This window comes from Eumetopias jubatus, unplaced genomic scaffold (genome assembly GCF_037043125.1).
Source record: "Eumetopias jubatus isolate StellerSeaLion01/CBP00866 unplaced genomic scaffold, mEumJub1_p1.0 scaffold_5, whole genome shotgun sequence".
Classification (NCBI taxonomy): Eukaryota; Metazoa; Chordata; class Mammalia; order Carnivora; family Otariidae; genus Eumetopias; species Eumetopias jubatus.
Genome location: NW_028274811.1, coordinates 30,837,004 through 30,856,034, shown reverse-complemented (window position 1 = coordinate 30,856,034; position 19,031 = coordinate 30,837,004). Strand labels below are relative to the sequence as shown.

The 19,031-nt window shown below is 41.8% G+C and overlaps 1 protein-coding gene across 3 annotated transcripts in view; it reads left to right on the top strand.

The window, feature by feature from the left end:
* SPOCK1 (SPARC (osteonectin), cwcv and kazal like domains proteoglycan 1) overlaps positions 1–19,031 on the top strand; it is a 600,902-nt gene that overhangs the window by 36,823 nt on the left and 545,048 nt on the right. Inside the window, exon 2 of one of the 3 annotated variants that reach the window (XM_088023617.1) lies at positions 17,639–17,671. The exons of the other annotated variants lie outside the window; for them this stretch is intronic. Coding sequence (XP_087879743.1) covers positions 17,639–17,671 — 33 coding nt within the window. The remainder of the gene's footprint in view (positions 1–17,638; positions 17,672–19,031) is intronic. 3 annotated transcript variants of the gene reach the window in all.

Here is a 19,031-nt window from a genome sequence, read left to right as displayed (position 1 = left end):
AATACCGGAAGCATATTACACCCTTTTTTATTTTTTTTAAAGATTTTATTTATTTATTTGAGAGAGAGAGAACGCGCATGTGAGAGTACAAGTGGAAGGGAGTGCAGAGGGAGAGGGAGAAGCACTCTGTGCTGAGCAGGGAGCCCAATGCAGGGCTCCATCCCAGGACCCTGGGATCATGACCTGAGCCGAAGGCAGACGCTTAATGGACTGAGCCACCCAGGCGCCCCACACCCTGTTTTAAACTAGTAACAACTTACCTTCAGTAACACTGTTATTTCTTCTCCCCCTCATCTTTTAGGTTATTGCTGTTTTAATTTCTGTGTTTTTTATATGGTGTATCTAATAACAGGTTATTCTAGTTTAGAGTTATTTTTGCTACATATAAACATTTTTTAAACTAGAATTGTAAGTGATGTATGCACCACTATTACCAAACTGCAGAGTCTAACTAAGACTATATATGTTCCATTATCAGTGAGATTTATGCTACCTTTTTATGGTTTTTTGGTTAGTGTTCTTTGACTTCCACTCAAAGAACTCCCTATATATATATTTTTAAATTTAATTTTATTATGTTAGTCACCATACAATACATCATTAGTTTTTGATGTAGTGATTAATGATTCATTGTTTTCATATAGCACCCAGTGCTCCATGCAGAATGTGCCCTCCTTAATACCCATCACCGGGCTAACCCATCCCCCACCCCCTCCCCTCTAAAACCCTCAGTTTGTTTCTCAGAGCCTCTCATGGTTAATCTCCCCCTCCGATTTCTGCCCCTTCATTTTTCCCTTCCTTCTCCTAATGTCCTCCATGCTATTCCTCATGTTCTACAAATAAGTGAAACCATATGATAATTGACTTTCTCTGCTTGACTTATTTCACTTAGCATCATCTCCTCCAGACCTATCCATGTTGATGCAAGAGTATTCATCCTTTCTGATGGCTGAGTCATATTCCATAGTATATATTGACCACATCTTCCTTATCCATTCATCTGTTGGAGGGCATCTCGGCTCTTTCCACAGTTTAGTTATTGTGGACATTGCTGCTATGAACATTGGGGTGCACGTGGCTCTTCTTTTCACTACATCTGTGTCTTTGGGGTAAATGCCCAGTAGTGCAATTTCTGGGTCATAGGGTAGCTCTATTTTTAATTTTTTTGAAGCACCTCCACACGGTTTTCCAAAGTGGCTGTACCAACTTGCATTCCCACCAACAGTGTAAGAGGGTTCCCCTCTCTCCACAACCTCTCCAACATTTGTTGTTTCTTGCCTTGTCAAGTTTTTGCCATTCTAACTGGTATAAGGTGGTATCTCAATGTGGTTTTGACTTGAATTTCCCTGACGGCTAATGATGATAAACATATTTTCATGTGTCTGTTAGCCATTTGTATGTCTTCTTTGGAGAAATGTCTGTTCATGTCTTCTGTCCATTTTTTGACTTGATTATTTGTTTTTTGGGTGTTGAGTTTGAGAAGTTCTTTATAGATCTTGGATACGAGCTCTTTATCTGTAGTGTCATTTGCAAATATCTTCTCCCATTCTGTGGGTTGCCGCTTTGTTTTGTTGACTGTTTCCTTTGCTGTGCAGAAGCTTTTTATCTTGATGAAGTCCCCAAAGTTCATTTTTGCTTTTGTTTCACTAGCCTTTGGAGATGTATCTTGAAAGAAGTTGCTGTGGCCGATGTCAAAGAGGTTACTGCCTGTGTTCTTCTCTAGGATTTTGATGGATTCCTGTCTCACATTGAGGTCTTTCATCCATTTTGAGTTTATCTTTGTGTATGATGTCAGAGAATGTTTGAGTTTCATTCTTCCGTATATAGCTGTCCAATTTTCCCAGCACCATTTATTGAAGAGACCGTTTTTTTTCCATTGCATATTTTTTCCTGCTTTGTCGAATATTATTTGACCATAGAGTTGAGGGTCCATATCTGGGCTCTCTACTCTGTTCCATTGGTCTATATGTCTGTTTTTGTGCCAGTACCATGCTGTCTTGGTGATCGCTGCTTTGTAATAGAGATTGAAATAGGGCAACGTGATGCCCCCAGCTTTGTTTTTTCTTTTTCAACATTTCCTTGGGGATTCAGGGTCTTTTCTGATTCCATACAAAGTTTAGGATTGTTTGTTCCAGCACTTTGAAAAATGTCATTGGAATTTTGATTGGGTTGGTGTTGAAGGTATATATTGCTCTGGGTAGCATAGACATCTTAACAATGTTTTTTCTTCCAACCCATGAGCATGGAATGTTTTTCCATCTTTTTGTGTCTTCAATTTCTTTCATGAGTGTTCTGTAGTTCCTAGAGTATAAATCCTTTACTTCTTTGGTTAGGTTTCTTCCGAGGTATCTTATGGTTTTTGGTGCTATTATAAATGGAATCGTTTCTCTAATTTCTCTTTCTACAGTAGCATTGTTAGTGTATAAGAAAGCAGCTGATTTCTGTGCATTGATTTTGTATCCTGCCACATTACTGAATTGCTCTATGAGTTCTAGTAATTTGGGGGTGGAGTCTTTTGGATTTTCCACATAAAGTAGCATGTCATCTGCGAAGAGAGAGAGTTTGATTTCTTCTTTGCTAATTTGAATACCATTTATTTCTTTTTGTTTTCTGACTGCTGTTACTAGGACTTCTAGTACTATATTGAACAATAGTGGTGAGAGTGGGCGTTCTTGTCATGTTCCTGATCCTAAGGCTCTCAGCTTTTCCCCATTGAGGATGATATTCGCTGTGGGTTTTTCATAGATGAATTTTTGAACTTGAGGGATGGTCCCTCTATCCCTATACTCTGAAGAGTTTTAATCAGGAAAGGAGGCTGTATATGGTCCATTGGTTTTTCTACATCAATTGAGAGGACCATATGGTTCTTCTCTCTCCTCTTATTGATGTGTTCTATCACACTGACTGATTTGTGAATGTTGAACCACCCATGCATCCTGGGGCTAAATCCCATTTGGTCGTAGTGGATGAACCTTTTAATGTATTGTTGGATCCTATTAGCTAGGATTTTGTTGAGAATTTTGGAATCCATATTCATCAGGGATATTGGTCTGAAATTCTCCTTTTTGATGGGGTTTTTGCCTGGTTTGGGGATTAAGGTAATGCTGGTCTCATAGAATGAGTCTGGAAGCTTTCCTTCTGTTTCTATTTTTTGAAACAGCTTCAGGAGGATAGGTATTATTTCTTCTTTATTCAAAGGTGTAGAGTTAGTTGGTGAATTCAGGATTTTTCTATTTTTTTGAGTAAGGCTTGGATGGCTATGTATTTCCCCTTTAGGACTGCCTTTGCAGTATCCCATAGGTTTTGGACCGATGTGTTTTCGTTCTCATTGGTTTCCATTAATTGCTTAAGTTCTTCTTTGATTTCCTGGTTGACCCAAACATTCTTGAGCAGAGTGGTCTTTAGCTTACAAGTGTTTGAATTTCTTCCAAATTTTTTCTTGTGATTGAGTTCCAGTTTCAAAGCATTATGGTCTGAGAATATGCAAGGAATAATCTCAGTCTTTTGGTATCAGTTGAGAACTGACTTGTGACCCAGTATGTGGTCTGTTCTGGAGAAAATTCCATGTGCACTCAAGAAGAATGAGTATTCTATTGTTTTAGGTGGAATGTTATGTATATATCTATGAGGTCCATCTGGTCCAGTGTGTCATTCAAAGATCTTATTTCTTTGTTGATTTTCTGCTTAGATGATCTGTCTGTTGCTGAGAGTGGAGTATTGAGGTCTCCTACAATTAATGTATTGTTATAAGTATGACTATTTTGGTTAACGGTTGGCATATGTAGATGGCTGCTCCCATGTTGGGGGCATAGATATTTACAATTTTTAGATCTTCTTGTTGGATAGACCCTTTATAAATGATATAGTGTCCTTCTGTGTCTCTAGTTACAGTCTTTAGCTTAAAATCTAATTTGTCTGATACAAGAATTGCTACCCCAGCGTTCTTTTGAGTTCTGTTGGCATGGAAGATGGAACTCCATCCCTTCACTTTCAGTCTGGATGAATCTTTAGGTTCAAAATGAGTCTGTTGTAGACAGCATATGGATGGATCCTGTCTTTTTATCCAATCTGCAACCCTTTGCTGTTTTATGGGAGCATTTAGGCCGTTCACGTTGAGAGTGATTATTGAAGGATATGAATTTATTGTCATCATGTTGCCTGTGAAGACCTTGTTTTTATAGATTGTCTCTGTAAATTTCTGTTCTATATCACTCTTGGGGTCTTTCTCCTTTAATAGAACCCCCCTTAATATTTCTTGCAGGGCTGGCTTAGTGGTCAGATATTCTTTCAGTTTCTGCTGGTCTTGGAAGCTCTGCATCTCTCCATCCATTCTAAATGACAGCCTTGCTGGATAAAGTATTCTTGGCTGCATGTTCTTCTCATTTAGTACTCTGAATATATCTTGCCAGCCCTTTCTGGCTTGCCAGGTTTCTGTGGATAGGTCTGACGTTATTCTGGTCTTCCTCCCTCTGTATGTAAGGAATCTTTTCCCCCAACTGCCCTTAAGATGGTTTCCTTCGTTCTAAGATTTGTGAGTTTTACTATTACACGCTGGGGCGTTGGCCTCTTTTCCTTGATCTTGGGTGGGGTTCTCTCTGCCTCTAGGACACGAATGTTTATTTCATTCCCCAAATTAGGGAAGTTCTCAGCTACTTTTTGCTTAATTATATCTTCTAGTCCTCTCTCTCTTTTCACCCCCTCAGGGATCCCAATAATTCTGACATTGGAATGTTTCATGGTGTCACTTATTTCTCTGATTCTATTTTCATGGATTTTGAGTTGTTTTTCCCCGGCCTCCTCTTTTTCCTTCTTGTCTATTAATTGATCTTCTAGATCACTAATTCATTCTTTCGCCTCGCTTACCCTAGCTGTTAGATTATCTAGATTAGATTGGATCTCATTGAGAGCATTTTTAAGTTCTGCCAGTTCAGTTTTCATTTCTGCCGTTAGAGACTCTATGTTGCCATTAATCAATTTCTCCATTCTAGCTATTGTCCTCACAATTGCTACCCTGAGTTCCATCTCCGACGTCTTGGTTATATCTATCCATTTGTAAATCTGTGGCAGAAGTCACAGTCTCTGAGTCTTTCCTATTTTGGGGGTTCCTCCTCGTCATTCTGTTGAGGGGTGGTTGAGGGAATGTACAGAGTCCAAATTATTGACCACAACCTAAGCAGTATGCACCTGTTTTATACGGACCTTAGGGTTGCTCTCCTCTTGTTCCCCTAGCCTGTCTTCTGGGGAAGGGGCCTGCCACGCTGTTACTCAGGCAACCCTGTTTGCGCAGAGTTGCCCTGCCCCTGTGGTGGGGGATGGGCTCAGTGAAAACTGGTTTTGGGGGGCTTTTGGTCTCTGGTGGCTTTCCCTGGTGGCTTTCTGCGTCTCTTCTGAGAGAGCAGAAGAGATCGTTTCCAACCCTCTGCCTCAGAGCAGAGAGATCAGTCTGTTCTTCATTGAGCTTCACTCTATTGCTGTTTCTCTCTGTATTGCTATAAACTACAGCATCCTGGGGCGCCTGTGTGCCTCACTTGGTTAAGCGGCTGCCTTTGGCTCAGGTCATGACCCCAGGGTCCTGGGATCGAGCCCCGCGTTGGGCTCCTTGCTCCGCAGGAAGTCTGCTTCTCCCTCTCCCACTCCCCCTGCTTGTGTTCCCTCTCTCGCTATCTCTCTCTCTGTCAAATAAAATCTTAAAAAAAAAAAAACAAACAAACCTAGAGCATCCTGGTGGTGCACCCCTCAGCAGCGCTCCCAGTCCTCAGCTCCACGTTAGGGCACATCTCTGCCCTTTGTGCTTCTAAAACCACCAGCAACCCCCAGTTCACGCAGGTGGCCTCACCGCTCTGGGTTTCAGTCCGGGAGGCTGCCCTAAAGTCCTTTCCCATTGCTACCGGTCCATGAGTCTGTGCTCTTTCCCCAGCATGGGAGGCTATCACTCACTGGCGGTGTAGAATCCTGACAGCTCGGCTCCCTCCCCCTTCCCTTTATCTTCCATTGTGTGCCCTCAGAATCACAGCTCCCTGCTTCATACCTCGAAACCAACCACCTGCGATATTCTGTTTGTAGAGATCCAGATCTATCTTCTTACATCTCAGGCTGATTTGATGGGTGTTCAGAGTAGTCTGCTAGATATCCAGCTCAATTCTGGGGATTGGTTGGAATAGGGTCCCCTACTCCTCTGCCATCTTTTTCCCTTCCAGAACTCCCTATATATTTCATGTAAGGAAGGTTTAGTAGTAGTGAATTCCCTCAGCTTTTATTTGTTCTGGAAGCCTTTTCCATCCTTCATTTCTGAAGGACAGTTTCACTGGGTATGGAATTCTTGGTTTACAGTTACCTTTTTTTTTTTTAATTCATTTACCCAATATATAGTTATCATTAATTTCAGGTGTAGTGTTCAGTGATTTATCAGTTGTGTATAACACCCAGTGTTCATCACATCACGTGCCCTCTCTAATGCCCATCACCCAGTTACCCCATCCCCTCACCCCCCTCACCTACAGAAACCCTCAGTTTATTTCCTGTAGTTAAGAGTCACAGTTTTTCTCCTTCTCTGATGACTCCCCATTCAATTTTTCCTCCCTTCCCCTATGGTCCTCTATGCGGTTTCTTACATTCCACATATGAGTGAAACCATATGATAATTGTCTTTTACAGTTACTTTATTTCAATATTTTGAATATGTCACTCCATTCTCTCTTGGCCCAAGTAGTTTCTTTTGAGAAATCCATTGAAAGTCTTATGGGGAGGGGGCGGAGCAAGATGGCGGAGGAGTAGGAGACCTGGATTTCGTCTGGTCTCAGGAATTCAGCTGAATAGGGATCAAACCATTCTGAACACCTACAAACTCAACAAGAGATCAAAGAAAAGAATAGTAACAACTCTCTGAACAGAAAAGCGACCACTTACTGGAAGGTAGGACGTGTGTAGAAGTGAATCCGAGGCGATACTCGGGAGGATAGATGGCGGGGGAGGGGACCTCCATCGGCCGCTTCTGGCAAGTGATAGAGCAGCAGAGCAAAAAATTGGAACTTTTAGAAGTCAGGTCCGCTGAGGGATGTCGCTCCAGTGGCTAAGCTGGGGGTGGAACCCTCGTGGGACAGTGTGGTCTCAGGACCCTCGGGGTCACAGAAAGACTGGAGGTGCCTGAGTGCAGCAGAGCTCCCAGGTATCGGAGCGGGGAAGCCAGCTGCAGAGACGGAGCCGAGGCGCGGGCTCTCAGCTCGGGGTTGCCATAAACTGTGATCGGTGACAGTTGGGCCACTGCTCCTCCAGCAGGGACCCAACAAGTGGCAGAGCTGGGGAGACTCCCCTTCCTCCTCCGGGAGGAGCGGCGCCGGAGTGCACTGAGGGGATCTGCTGGGTTTGGAGACTCCACACGGGGTCGGGTGCCAGAGATAGAAATGCTTGGTCACAGGCCGGGTGAGCACGGTGTGCGGCCAGAGACCGGGGAGATGGGAGTGACTGGCTGCTTCTCTCTGGGGGTGCACTGAGGAGTGGGGCCCTGAGTTCTCGGCTCCTCTGGGCGGAGATTGGGAGGCCGCCATTTTCACTCTCATCCTCCAAAGCTGTACCGAGAGCTTGCAGGGAACAAAATCTCCCGAGAGCAAACCCGAACAGATTGCTTAGCCTGGACCGACAAGGGCGGGGCAATTCCGCCTCCGGCAAAGACATTTGGGAACCATGGCAACAGGCCCCTCCCTCAGAAGATCAGCACGAACGGCCAGCCAAGACCAAGTTTACCGATCAAGGAGAACAGGAGAATTCCAGCGCTAGGGGAATACTGCACATAGAATTCATGGCTTTTTTACCATGATTCATTAGTTTTTCAAAGTTAATTTTTTTTAACTTTTTTTTTGAATTTTTCTTTTTCCCTTTTTCAACCAACATCTTATCAATCCCTTCTTGGAAAAAAAAAACATTTTTATTTTTCATTTTTAGAGTCATATTCTATCCCTTCATAGTAGATACCCTTATTTTTGGCACATATATATAAGTTGTTCTCTCTCTAAAATTTTGAGATAGTTTCTTCTAACAGATCAAAATATACCCTAAATCACTAGTGTATGGCTTTGTTTTAGTCTCCTACCTGATCACATTCTCTCCCTTTTTTTTCTTTTTTTTAAAATACTCTTCTTTTTTTTTCAAACAACTTCTTATCAATTCCTTTTATAAAATCTTTTATACTTTTCATCTTTACAGTCATCTTCCATCCCTTCATTGTATCAACCCTTATTTTGTACATATATAAGTCTCTCTTTCGTTAGAATTGTAGGAGGCACTTTCTTCTAACAGACCAAAATACACCCAAAATCTAGTATGTGGCACTGATGTATGCACTAGCCTGATCATATTTGATCATATTTTGTTTTTTTTTTGTTTTGTTCTGTTTTTGTTTGTTTTTATCTTTTTCTTTTTCTCTTTCTTTTTTCTTTCTTTCTCCTTCTTTTCCCCTGGTTTCAGGTCTTTTCTGATTTCTTTAGAGTATATTTGCTGGGGACGTTGTTAACCTGTTAGCATTTTGTTCTCTCATTCATCTATTCTCCTCTGGACAAAATGACAAGTTGAAAAAAAATCACCTCAGCAAAAAGAACAAGAGATAGTACCGTCAGCCAGGGACCTACTCAGTACACACATTAGTACAATGTCAGACCTAGAGTTCAGAATCATGACTTTAAAGATACTAGCTGGGCTTGAAAAAAGCATGGAAGTTATTAGAGACACCTTTCCTGGAGAAATAAAAGAACTAAAATCTAACCAAATCGAAATCAAAAAGGCTATTAATGAGGTGCAATTAAAAAATGGGGGTACTAACTGCTAGGATAAATGAGGCAGAAGAGAGAATCAGCGATATAGAAGACCAAATGATGGAAAATAAAGAAGCTGAGAAAAAGAGAGAGATACAACTACTGGATCACGAGGGCAGAATTCGAGAGATAAGTGATACGATAAGATGAAACAACATTAGAATAATTGGAATCCCAGAAGAAGAAAGAGAGGGGAGAAGGTATATTGGAGCTAATTATAGCAGAGAACTTCCCTAACGTGGGGAAAGAAACAGGCATCAAAATCCAGGAGGCACAGAGAACCCCTCTCAAAATCAATAAAAATAGGTCAACACCTCAACATCTAATAGTAAAACTTACGAGTCTCAGAGACAAAGAGAAAATCCTGAAAGCAGCTCAGGAGAAGAGATATGTAACCTATAATGGTAGAAACATTAGATTGGCAACAGACCTATCCACAGAGACCTGGCAGGCCAGAAAGGACTGGCATGATATCTTCAGAGCACTAAACGAGAAAAATATGCATCCAGGAATACTATATCCAGCTAGGCTGTCATTGAAAATAGAAGGAGAGATAAAAAGCTTCCAGGACAAACAAAAACTAAAGGAATTTGCAAACACAAAACCAGCCCTCCAAGAAATATTGAAAGGGGTCCTCTAAGCAGAGAGAGAGCCTAAAAGCAGCATAGACCAGAAAGGAGCACAGACAATAGTAACAGTCACCTTACAGGCAATACAATGGCACTAAATGCATATCTTTCAATAGTTACCCTGAATGTAAATGGGCTGAATGCCCCAATCAAAAGACACAGGCTATCAGATTGGATTAAAAAACAAGACCCATCGATATGCTGTGTGCAAGAGACTCATTTTAGACCCAAAGACACCCCCAGATTGAAAGTGAGGGGGTGGAAAACCATTTACCATGCTAATGGACACCAAAAGAAAGCTGGGGTGGCAATCCTTCTATTAGACAAATTAGATTTTATACCAAAGACTGTAATAAGAGATGAGGAAGGACACTCTATCCTACTTAAAGGGTCTATCCAACAAGAAGATCTAACAATTGTAAATATCTATGCCCCTAATATGGGAGCAGCCAATTATATAAGGCAATTAATAACAAAAGCAAAGAAACACATTGACAACAATACAATAATAGTGGGGGACTTTAACACCCCCTGACTGAAATGGACAGATCATCTAAGCCAAAGATCAATAAGGAAATGAAGACTTTAAATGACACACTGGAGTAAAAGGACTTCACAGACATATTCAGAACATTCCATCCCAAAGCAATGGAATACATATTCTTCTCTAGTGCCCATGAAACATTCTCCACAATAGATCACGTCCTAGGTCACAGATCAGGTCTCAGCTTGTACCAAAAGATTGGGATCATTCCCTGCATATTTTCAGACCACAATGCTTTGAAACTAGAACTCAATCACAAGAGGAAAGTCGGATAGAACTCAAATACATGGAGGCTAAAGAGCATCCTACTAAAGAATGAATGGGTCAACCAGTAAATTAAAGAACTAAAAAAATTCATGGAAACCAATGAAAATGAAAACACAGCTGTTCAAAACCTTTGGGATGCAGCAGAGGCAGTCCTAAGAGGAAAGTCTATAGCAATACAAACCTTTCTCAAGAAACAAGAAAGGTTTCAAATACACAACCTAACCCTACACCTAAAGGAGCTTGAGAAAAAACAGCAAATAAAGCCTAAACCCAGCAGGAGAAGAGAAATAATAAAGATCAGAGCAGAAATCAATGAACTAGAAACCAAAAGAACAGTAGAACAGATCAATGAAACTAGGAGCTGGTTCTTTGAAAGAATTAACAAGATTGATAAACCCCTGGCCAGACTGATCAAAAAGAAAAGAGAAAGGACCCAAATCAACAAAATCATGAATGAAAGAGGAGAAATCACAACCAACACCAAGGAAATACAATTATAAGAACATATTATGAGCAATATATGCCAGCAAATTATATAACCTGGAAGAAATGGATGCATTCCTAGAGATGTATCAACTACCAAATTTGAACCAGGAAGAAATAGAAAACCTAAACAGACCTATAACCACTAAGGAAATTGAAGCAGTCATCAAAAAATCTCCCAACAAACAAAAGCCCAAGGCCAGATGGCTTCCCAGGGGAATTATACCAAACATTTAAAGAAGAATTAACACCTATTCTCCTGAAACTGTTCCAAAAATAGAAATGGAAGGCAAACTTCCAAACTCATTTTATGAGGCCACCATTACCTTGATCCCAAAACCAGACAAAGACCCCATCCAAAAGGAGAATTACAGACCAATATCCCTGATGAGCATGGATGCAAAAATTCTCACGAAAACACTAGCCAGTAGGATCCAACAGTACATTAAAAGGATTATTCACCATGACCAAGTGGGATTTATCCCTGGGTTGCAAGGTTGGTTCAACATCCACAAATTAATCAACGTGATACAATATATTAACAAAAGAAAGAACAAGAATCATATGATCCTCTCAATAGACGCAGAAAAAGCATTTGACAAAGTGCAGGATCCTTTCTTGATCAAAACTCCTCAGAGTATAGGGATAGAGAGTACATACCTCAATATCATAAAAGCCATCTATGAAAAACCTACAGCTGAGAGCTTTCCCCCTAAGGTCAGGAAGGCGGTGGGGATGTCCACTATCACCGCTCCTATTCAACATAGTATTAGAAGTCCTACCTGCAGCAATCAGACAACAAAAAGAAATCAAAGGCATCCAGATTGGCAAAGAGGAAGTCAAACTCTCACTCTTTGCAGATGATATGATACTTTATGTGGAAAACCCAAAAGACTCCACCCCAAAACCGCTAGAACTCATACAGGAATTCAGTAAAGTGGCAGGATATAAAATCAATGCACAGAAATCAGTGCCATTCCTGTACCCCAACAACAAGACAGAAGAGAGAGAAATTAAGGAGTCGATCCCATTTACAATTGTACCCCAAACCATAAGATACCTAGGAATAAACCTAACCAAAGAGGCAAAGGATCTGTACTCAGAAAACTATAAAATACTCATGAAAGAGATTAAGACACAAAGAAATGGAAAAACGTTCCATGCTCATGGAACCTTTCTCAAGAAAGTGCAATCTGCACATTCAATCCCCATCCAAATACCATCCACTTTTTTCAAAGAAATGGAACAAAGAATCCTAAAATTTGTATGGAACCAAAACAGACCCCGAATAGCCAGAGGAATGTTGAACAAGAAAAGCAAAGCTGGCGGCATCACAATTCCGGACTTCTAGCTCTATTACAAAGCTGTCATCATCACGACAGTATGGTACTGGCACAAAAACAGACACATAGATCAATGGAACAGAATCGGGAGCCCAGAAATGTACCCTCAACTCCATGGTCAACTCATCTTTGACAAAGCAGGAAAGAATGTCCAGTGGAAAAAAGAGAGTCTCTTCCACAAATGGTGTTGGGAAAATTGGACAGCCACATGCAGAAGAATGAAACTGGACCATTTCCTTACACCACACACAAAAATAGTCTCCAAATGGTTGAAAGACCTAAACGTGAGACAGGAATCCATCAAAATTCTAAAGGAGAACACAGGCAGCAACCTCTTCGACCTCAGCCGCAGCAACTTCTTCCTAGAAACATTGCCAAAGGCAAGGGAAGCAAGGGCAAAAATGAACTATTGGGATTTCATCAAGATAAAAAGCTTTTGCACAGCAAAACAAACAGTCCACAAAACCAAAAGACAACCGACAGAATGGGAGAAAATATTTGCAAATGACCTATCAGATAAAGGGCTAGTATCCAAAATCTATAAAGAACTTTTCAAACTCAACACCCAAAGAACAAGGAATCCAATCAAGAAATGGGCAGAAGACATGAACAGACATTTTTCCAAAGAAGACATCCAAATGGCCAACAGACACATGAAAAATGCTCAACATCGCTCAGCATCAGGGAAATCCAAATCAAAACCTCAATGAGATACCACCTCACACCAGTCAGAATGGCTAAAATGAACAAGTCAGGAAACGACAGATGTTGGCGGGGATGCGGAGAAAGGGGAACCATCCTACACTCTTAGTGGGAATGCAAGCTGGTGCAACCCCTCTGGAAAACAGTATGGAGGTTCCTCAAAGAGTTGAAAATAGGGCTACCATATGATCCAGCAATTGCACTACTGGGTATTTACCCCAAAGATACAAATGTAGGGATCCGAAGGGGTACTTGCACCCCAATGTTTATAGCAGCAATGTCCACAATAGCCAAACTGTGGAAAGAGCCAAGATGTCCATCAACAGATGAATGGATAAAGAAGATGAGGTATATATACACAATGGAATATTATGCAGCCATCAAAAGGAATGAGCTCTTGCCATTTGCAACGACGTGGATGGAACTGGAGGGTGTTATGCTGAGTGAAATAAGTCCATCAGAGAAAGACATGTATCATATGACCTCACTGATATGAGGAATTCTTAATCTCAGGAAACAAACCGCGGGTTGCTGGAGTGGTGGGGGTGTTGGAGGTATGGGTGGCTGGGTGATTGACATTGGGGAGGGTATGTGCTATGGCGAGTGCTGTGAATTGTGCAAGACTGTTGAATTACAGATCTGTACCTCTGAAACAAATAATGCAATATATGTGAATAACAAAAAAAGATAGCAGGAGGGGAAGAATGAAGGGGGGGAATCGAAGGGGGAGACGAACCATGAGAGACGATGGACTCTGAAAAACAAACTGAGGGTTCTAGAGGGGAGGGATTGGGGGGATGCGTTAGCCTGGTCATGGGTATTAAAGAGGGCACGTTCTGCGTGGAGCACTGGGTGTTATGCACAAAGAATGAATCATGGAACACTATATCGAAAACTAATGTAATATATGGTGATTAACAACAATAAAAAAATTAAAATTAAAAAAAAGAAATCTTATGGGGATTCCTTTGTGTGTATCTTCTCTGACTCGTCTTAAAATTCTTTCTTTGTTTTTGACTTTTGACAATTCTGTTATAATGTACCTTGGTGTTGGCTTAATCAGAGTCATCATATTTGGGATCCTTTTGGCCTTTTGCATCTGGATGTCCATTTGTCTCCAGGTTTGGGAAGTTTTCAGTCTTTATTACTTTAAATAGACTTTCTGTCTCTTCCTCTCTTACCTTTCTGGAATTCCCATAATACGAATATTGTTTTTTTTTCATTATGTCTCACAATCCCTGCAGGCATTCTTCAGTCTTTGTCATTCATTTCAAAATTTTGCTTCTTTGACTAGGTAATTTCTAATATTTTTATTTTTCATGTCACTAATTCCCTCTTCTGCCTGTTTGAGTCTACTTTTGAAACTCTGTGTTGAATTCTTCAGTTCAGTTATTTATTTTTCAAGTCCAGGATTTCTATTTGGTCTCTTTTGAAGGTTGCTATTTCCTAGTTGAACTTCTCACTTTGTCCATGTATTGTTTTCATAATTTTGTTTAGTTGTCTGTGTGTGTTTTCCTGTAGTTGCCTAAACTTCCTTAGGAAGATTATTCTGAATTCTTTGTCTGACAGCTAACAGATCTCCATTTCTTTAGGGTCACTTATTAGAGTTTTATTAGTTTCCTTATGCAGTGTCATATTTACCTGATTTTTTTGTGATCCCTGATTCCTTACATTGGTACCTGTGCATTTGAGTGAGTTCCTCTTCTAGACTTTATAGACCCTTTTTCACCAATCAGCTCATTTTGGGTTTACACGTGTTTCTCCTGGTAGTGTCCTTTGGCAGGTGGGACTTGTTATTATGATCTAGTGTTGGGCAAGGCAACTGTTTAAACTCTGAGGACAGGGATGGAAGGGTATGCCTCTAGGAAAAATCTGATAGGACTGCTGGCTTGGTTTCCTACCCACTGTAAGGCTGTATGTTAACTGTGGTTGCATGGATTCTCTGGTCAGTCTTAGTTGATGGTTGGGTATTGGCACAAGTTAGTAGGATAGGACCCATGCCTGTATAGCTTGTAGTTTGGAGACTCAAATCAAACCAGAATGTGCATTGAATATCCTGGTTAGGTGAGGCCATTAGTTTTGCTCTGTAGATGGGAAAAGCCACCAGCTGTGGTTTCTCTTCAAGTGCTACTGTATGTAGAGCTCTTAAATGGGCTACACATCTTCCTCTGTGCTCTGGCTTAGGTTCTGTGGTGGGACAGGCTGAAAACTATATTCAGTTATGAATTAGATTCCCTACCCGGGTGCAGCAGGAGAAGCTGCTCTAAAACCAGTAAAACTCTTTCTTGTCTTAACTTAGGCTGACCCACACTCCAAGTTCGAAAGCTGAGCAGGGCCACTGCCTGTCTCCCTCTAGGTTCAAGCACTGCTCGTCCTCACAACTGGCAGGACCTGTTACCAGCCTTTATGGTCAGATGGGGCCAAAAGACACTCTCCATAGTGGTTGGAGTTATGTATCAGCATCCGTGCCTAGGAAGGGGGACAGGTCTCTCCTGGCTACTCTCAGTTTCCCCGAGGAGGCTCTCTGGTTGGGAGGGGCTGGCTTGGTGGTGAATTAATCCCCCTCCCTGTGCATAGCACAGGAATCCTCTATGCCTGGTACTGGCTTTTCTCTGGGGGCAAGCAGCTCTGCCTCCTCACCTCTTGGCTCAAATGCTCCTGGGCTACACAGTTTCCTGGAGTTGTCTCCAGTCCTTCTGATCAGATGTAGCTGGAAGATGCTGTCCACAGTGGGCAGGGCCATTCCTTGCCTGAGCATGGGAAAACTGGGCTCTAGGGCTGCAAAATTCCTCATTTGAGAATCTGAATCTGGTATAGCTGCACCCCAGCATGTTCCCTGGTCAGAATGCACCCCTAGTGTGGTTGTACAGATGAGCAAAACTTCTGGTTGGGACTACTTGGGTACTGCAGGTATGAACTTGGTCTTCCAGCATCAATTTACTGGTTTTTGCAGGTCTCTCCCTCCTTCTCCATTATAGTCAGATTCCCAGGTGTTGAGCCTTGCAGGTTCCCCTGCAATATATGCAGGGTGAGATTGGAATAGGGGCTCTCACAAAGTGATCCTAGTGCTACAAGTGGGTCCTGGTATCCCCTGTGGGCTCCCTTTTCCCACTGGAGGAACTGGAGGCTCAGAGGAGACCTCTTTGCTTGGTGGTGCACTGGCCTGGGAGAGGGGCAATGTGTTCAGTGTGTAGCCACTTCTCTTACCTTCTAATGGTCTTGGTCTCTGTGGTGTAGGGGGTGCTTCAGTTTCCTCCTCACGTTCTGGGATTCTCTTGGTGGTGTCTTGTTCTTGAGTAGTTGTTAGCTGTTTTCATGATGGGGAGCAAAGTCAGGAATGACTTGTTTTGCCATCTTGCTGACATCACTCCCTGATAATTACTTTTTAATGTAAGGTGTAGTCTAGCTGGATGAAGTTGAACACGAGGATCATATGATGAGCCTTTCTTTCCATTGTTCATTCAAGAAATAAATCTACCAGGTACTGTCCTAGGCTCGGATACAGCCATAAACAAAATATACAAAATTTTTTGTCCTCGTAGACTGTACGTTCTAAGGCATAAACTCCTCTTGTTCCAGTTATTTGACTTTTCCAGAGCCAAGAGAAGGGGAAATCAATCAAATAAATACATTATATTTTATATCCTCAGGAAATGTGATACATTATTGCAGCCAATCAGATATAATAAAGATCCTATAACTTTTATTATTTTTGCCAGGATAAACAGCCAACGGGAGTTTTTGTGTGAGACGTGTATTTACCTGTGAGTCACAGTAAATTGGCTGCAGTGTGAATCAGAGAGGCTGTTTGATTTTGTTTCCCTGAGGAGTGGGAAAATTCAGTATAAAAATATTTCTGTTCCCTAAAAGAAGTGACAGTCTCCAGATGGATGGCCTGGTTACTCTCCCTTGGATCTTGTTTCACCACACATCCTGGGGAGTAGCCATTATTTTCAACAAGATGATCTCTGTTCATAACTCACTTCTTTTTCAAATGCTCTACTGCAAATTTTAATGACCTGCTCCTCTGAATTCTGTAGCACTGACAGCCAGTGCCACATGGCTCTATCCTGGGTTATGCATTCTGCAGGTTGAGTTCTTGTTTTGTCTGTTGGAGGTGCATCTGGGTTGTGAGCACCTGCCTTCCGGGACCTAGGCTCATGGATTCTGGTCTCTCTGAGGCTGCTGGATGTATAGTACGTATTTAAGGATGTACTGGGAGCCTTTTCTCTTATGCTGTGTAATTGTTAGCACTCTTCCTTGCAAGGGGAAAGGGGACACAGTGCACAACAAAGTGGTTGAGCTGACTCAGCTTCCCCGTGGATATCCTGTGAAGCCTTTACTTTGGATCTGAGTGGGTATGAGTCCATACTGATTCATATGGTAGTGGAGATGGGGAGATTAATGTATCGTGTCTGTTTGGGTATTTCTATAGCTTCTGTTCATGGATATGAAGACTTAGCTCAGGATTATGGGGTGTACCATGTGCCCTGTCCCATGGGAATGCCCTTGGGCATTTTTACTCTGTCCCTTTCCCCCTGTAAAGACCACTCTTCTTTTTTTCCTTTACTCTGCATCTGTCCTCAAGCCTCACTGATTACTGTCCCTAACATCTAGCATGGGTTGCTATCCCAGCCCTGTTTGGTCTCATTCCTGGGAAGGTTGGATGTTAGGCATGGGTAGAAGGATGGAGAAAAGGTCTTTTTGGTAGGGTCTGAAAGACCCTTTCCCCTTGGAAGATCAGTTTCTTGCCAGCATAACTCCTGTGTGAAGTTAAGCCAAACTGCTAAGCTAAGCCAAGATCTTTCTCCTTTCTAGCCTTGAGTTAATGTCAAAAGGTCCACTGAGTTCTTGGGCATACATTAGGAGGAAGGGAGTAAAGAGAAGAAAACTTCCATTGTTACAACTCTGCTCTCCTTCCCACAACTCTGGAAGACCCCTTCCTTTGTGGAGTTTATATAGACCTGTAGCTGACTTTGCCACTCTGTTCGTAGTTGTCAATATGGAGCCTTCCTACCCAAACTTACCATCTACAGTGGCTTTTTCAGGTACTTTTCTCTCCCCTACACAGAGTTAGTATTTATGTGAGATGTTTTCATAGCACATAGAACTGACCTGCAGAGTAGCTGAGCCTCTGCAGAGATAACAGATGTTGATACATAGGCAAGAAACTCAGTTGTTCTGTGGAGAAGGGGAGCAGATTAAGAATCACTTTTCTCCTGTTATTTCGGTCAAGTTAATTTTTGGGTTTGAGAAAGTATATCATCTTAATTATTGAATACCTTTGTGCTAGGCATGGTGCCAGACTTAGGAATGTAGAAATTCATGACTAAATCTTGGCCCTAAGGAGCTGGTGCTGTACTTGGATAAACAGGTACATAGGAGTTTCTGCAGCATTATCTGTCGCTCAGATAAATCCCAGGGTCCCACACAGCCAGAGCTTTGTTTATAGTTCCATTCACAGATGCACAGCCCAGCCCAGCATGCAGAGTATTTCAAAAGGAATTCCAGTTTTCCCTTCTATCTTTCAAAACATGTTAAAGAAGACCTAATAATAATGCACAGCTACAGTTCTCAAAAGCTGTATTCTCTTCCTCATTCTTTGGGTCCCTGTGTTACTCAGGAATCTTTTATATGACAATCCCATAAACCTTCTTTTCCTCCCTCTTCTCCCAGCAGTGTGTTTTATAGTTTGACCTAGTCTTTCCTGGCTAAAACCTCTGCAGTGTCCTCTGGCTTCTTAGGTGTTTTTCTACCCCCCCATGACTCCTAGGCTGAGAAAAGACAAAATTGTTCTTTAGAGGGTAGGCGGTGGGTAAAATGGAGTGGGAAGTTGGAGAACCTTGACATGTGAACACATCGCCTCCCAGTTGCGCCATGGTCCACATTTTGGCTCTTCACTGCACACCTCTTTCATGGTAATAGTTGAGTTCTAATCTACTTCTCTTGGATACATTATTTTCAGATATCCTAATTTTTCGCTCTCCCTGTAGGGTGTACCTTCTTTGTGCAGAGAAAAACAACTTCGTCTCTACAAGAAGCAGGAAGCCCACATAATAGGATTAACGTGCTGTGGTTGGTAGGGCTGATTAGAACTGATTGTCTTGGGGCAGTATTGATTGTCTTTTGTGAATTATTTGAGAGAGAGAGAGAGAGAGAGAGAGAGAGGTGTGTGTGTGTGTGTGTGTGTGTGTGTGTGTGTGTGTGTGTGTGTGTTTTAAGGAGACCAAATGTGAACAGCTGCAGTTTTCTGAGACCA